General features: G+C 57.0%; 1 protein-coding gene across 1 annotated transcript; it reads right to left on the minus strand.

Moving 5' to 3' along the window:
* Nucleotides 1-934: 934 nt before the first annotated feature.
* LOC123063112 (uncharacterized protein At4g15970) lies at nt 935-2,738 on the minus strand. Its single transcript, XM_044486850.1, has 3 exons — nt 2,225-2,738; nt 1,769-2,143; nt 935-1,598 (listed from the first exon to the last, which is right to left on the minus strand). The coding sequence occupies exons 1-3, from the start codon at nt 2,432-2,434 to the stop codon at nt 1,107-1,109; spliced, it is 1,077 nt and encodes a 358-aa protein (XP_044342785.1). The 5' UTR covers nt 2,435-2,738; the 3' UTR covers nt 935-1,106.
* Between the last annotated feature and the right edge of the window lie 591 nt (nt 2,739-3,329).

Genomic DNA, 3,329 nt, shown 5'->3' on the forward strand with positions numbered 1-3,329 from the left:
GCCTCCGTCCACACCATGCATGGTGGGGCGCTAGGGGCGACCTTGTGGCCCGTGCTGCTCTAGCGAGGCGCGGGCGAGGAAGGATGCGAGGTTCGAGGTGTCAGCATCCATGGTCAGGGCGTGCTTTGGTTGGTGTGGGTGACGTCGCTGGTTCTGTTGGCTTCTTGGTTGCGGCTTCATGGGTCGCTTCGCGTCCTACCGCAGCTGCAAAACTCCTGCAGCAGCGGCAAAGGGGTGGGACGCTACAGAGGTGGTGGCCCAGGGGCGGAGCTGGTGATGGGATGCAGCGGCAGATTTGGGTCGGAGGGGGCGAGGAAAGCCACTAGATTTTACTCGGTCAGCTAAAGGCCGAGTATATTTACTCTACGGATAGGCTGAGTAAAAAAAATTTACTCCCCTAACCACTTGAGGAGATTGGCCAGGTGCCTGTTAGAGGAGTAAAATCAAAATTTTACTCTTTTATTATACTCCCTCCGTACTTGAAAAAGTGTACTTTCAACTTTGTTGAAATGTCAAAATATCTCAAAGATTGACCAAGTATGTGCAAAACTATATTAATTTTGTGAAACCTAATAGATATATGATAAAAATATATTTAATCATGAATCTAATGCTACTAATTCGATGAAAAAAAGTTAGTGTATTATTGTATAAAATACGGTCAACTATAAATTTTTTTGACTTACCAACAAAATTGAAAGTACACTCTTTAAAAAACGAAGGGCGTAGTCTTTAGGGGATCGGCTAGAGTTGCTCTCAACCGGCCGAGAGTTCGACTAGGTCTGATTAGGGTTGGGCTTGAGATGCTCTAACTGCTTGACAGCAACAAAATTACAGTTTAACACCGTAAAATCCACCGGAGCATAGCAATACGTATTCTTCTTCCCTAAGAAAAGCATAATTTTTGTGTACTCTTTTCGAGAAATATAGCATGTGTGCGTGTTGTAACTAGTTAATTTCTGAAATATGAACAGAATGGCGAAACACAGCAACGACAGGCCGGAAGCTCGCTCGCAATCTTCCATGCACCATCGGTCTCTCTCAATGAGCATTCCCGCATCGATCGGTCCCCGTCGTCGATCTCAATCAATCAACAAATCGATCAATCAATGTATGCACTTGCCTCCCTCGAACCTCCACCCGATCTTGCCGGCCCGGCGCTCCCACTCCGGGCGCGACACGTAGCGCCTCCAGTCCTCGACGACGCGCCGGAGGTCGTGCAGCTTGTTCTCCAGGCCGATGCAGCAGGTCATGTGCACGGTGGCGATCCGGTTCAGGTCGCGCCCGAGCTGGCAGAAGCCGCTGACGTGCTTGCTGTCGACGAACCTGATCCGGACGCCGATGGGCGGCGCCGCCAGCTCCCGCTTGATCTCGTTGAAGACGAACTGGTCGTGGTTCTCCGGGAAGCGCGCCCTGGCGGCGTGCCAGTAAGCCATGGCGCGCGCGTTGCGGGCCGTGGCCTTGAAGTAGATGAAGCCCGTGTTGGGGTAGTTGCCCAGGTCGTCCGGGTCGCCGAAGTAGAAGTCGCTCGACGTCGTGATGTCCGCCGCCGCCGTGATGTGCACCCGCGGGTCCCGGAACCACGCCACGTCCACGTCCTGCACCCACGCACCCCGCACCTCGTCAACGCCTCGATCGGTAGAGAGATGCCGGCACGATTATTATTTCTAACGGAGATCGAGAGAGCACGTCGATCGATCTCCAGAGAAAAGAAAACGATGGAAAAAAACTAAACTAAAGTAATGGCAATGGCGACGAGACGACGTGCCGTGAAGAGGAGGTTGTAGCCGAGGAGGAGGACGCGGTGCTGGAGCCGGAGCTTGCTCCAGACGAGGTCGAGGTACTCCTTGGTCATGTAGCTCTTGGCGCCGGAGAGGTCGAGGCCGTGGACGTCCGGGAGCAGCAGGTGGCAGTGCGGGTGCACGGCGCGGCACCGGCGGAGCGCGCCCTCGTCCATGGCCACCACCACGATGTGCTTCACCAGGTGCGAGATGTTGAGCCCCACGCGGAAGCTCTCGAGGAAGGAGTCCAGCAGCGACCCCTCCGCCGCCCACGCCTCGTTCACCGACGTCATGATCACCGTCCGGTCCTCCATCGCCGCCCGCCGCAGCATCCGCGCGAACGCGTCGTCGCCGCCGCCCGTCTGCGCCAAGGAAACCGTTAAGCAGATTAGAATCAGATAGCAACGGCCGAAGAGCTAGCAAATACGAGTAGATCGTAGTACCGCATTGGTAGGAGAAGAAGCCTTCGTCGCCGGCGCGGAAGCCGGCCGAGCCACCGCGTGGCTTCCCTGAGGGGTGAACTCCGTCGTCGCCGTGGGCCACGCGGGGCCTGCGGTGGCGGTGTAGAAGAAGACGAGCAGCGCAGTCGCTGAGGCCGCCCCTGAGAGGAAGATGGCCACCGGCGAGGGCTGGGTGCTCTTGGAGATCGCCATGCCGGAGCAGCAGCTGGATCAACTCCGAGGCATGCAGGGGAAAGGAAGGAGCAAAGAGCTCGGAGGCGGCTTCCTATAACTCTACCAGCAGCAAGCCCGGCTTTCCTCGGACGCTGATAGGCCGTGCCAGTTCGTGCCTTCTCCACTCTCACTGTACTGCTACCATTTCTTGGCCCATTATTTATTGGACTAGTATCATTCTATGCATGTTATGCATCACGGGTGGCTCGTTGACGGGGTGATTAACTAACGCGCCATCGACTAATCAAACGCGAGGTCGTAGCCAGGTCCGATGCCATCCACATGGCTGCCCGCAATCAAACCGACAGATGAAACCAGCAGGGCGCGCGCATGGTCATGGCCAGGTCTCAGAACTCTCGCAGCCGAGCTTAATTACGAACGCGACGGATGACTGGGGTGGGCCGGTCCTATTGCTTGGACGAGTTCGCCATGCCTCCATCGCTGCCACAGTGCACACGGCCGGAGGAGGAGGAGGAGAAGCTTCCGCAAGCAAAGCAGCAGCCGGTCGACAGACACTGGCGCCAATTGAATGCCGAGACCTCGACGTGCACGGTGCAACGCATGGTTGTGGGCCGGGGAGGCATTCGCGGGAACAAATAATCATGGCGAACTCCGGCCGTCCGTCACCAGCGCCTACCTACTAGTGTCAGCGTCACCAGTATCGCCGCCCGTACTGGCATGCTGCTGGCTTCTGCCAGAGCGACGCGTGCACGTCTTGGCCGGCGTATCGTGTGCACGGCGCACCGACGACGGCCGCCTCCATATGCAGCGGCACAGCGGCACATCTGATCCGCACATGGCGCGGTTCTTTGGCATGCTGGCGACACCGTACCAGTGGACGGTGGTGTTAGAACGAGGCGGGCGGGCACGTCTG

The sequence above is a fragment of the Triticum aestivum genome, chromosome 3A, assembly GCF_018294505.1.
Source record: "Triticum aestivum cultivar Chinese Spring chromosome 3A, IWGSC CS RefSeq v2.1, whole genome shotgun sequence".
NCBI lineage: Eukaryota > Viridiplantae > Streptophyta > Magnoliopsida > Poales > Poaceae > Triticum > Triticum aestivum.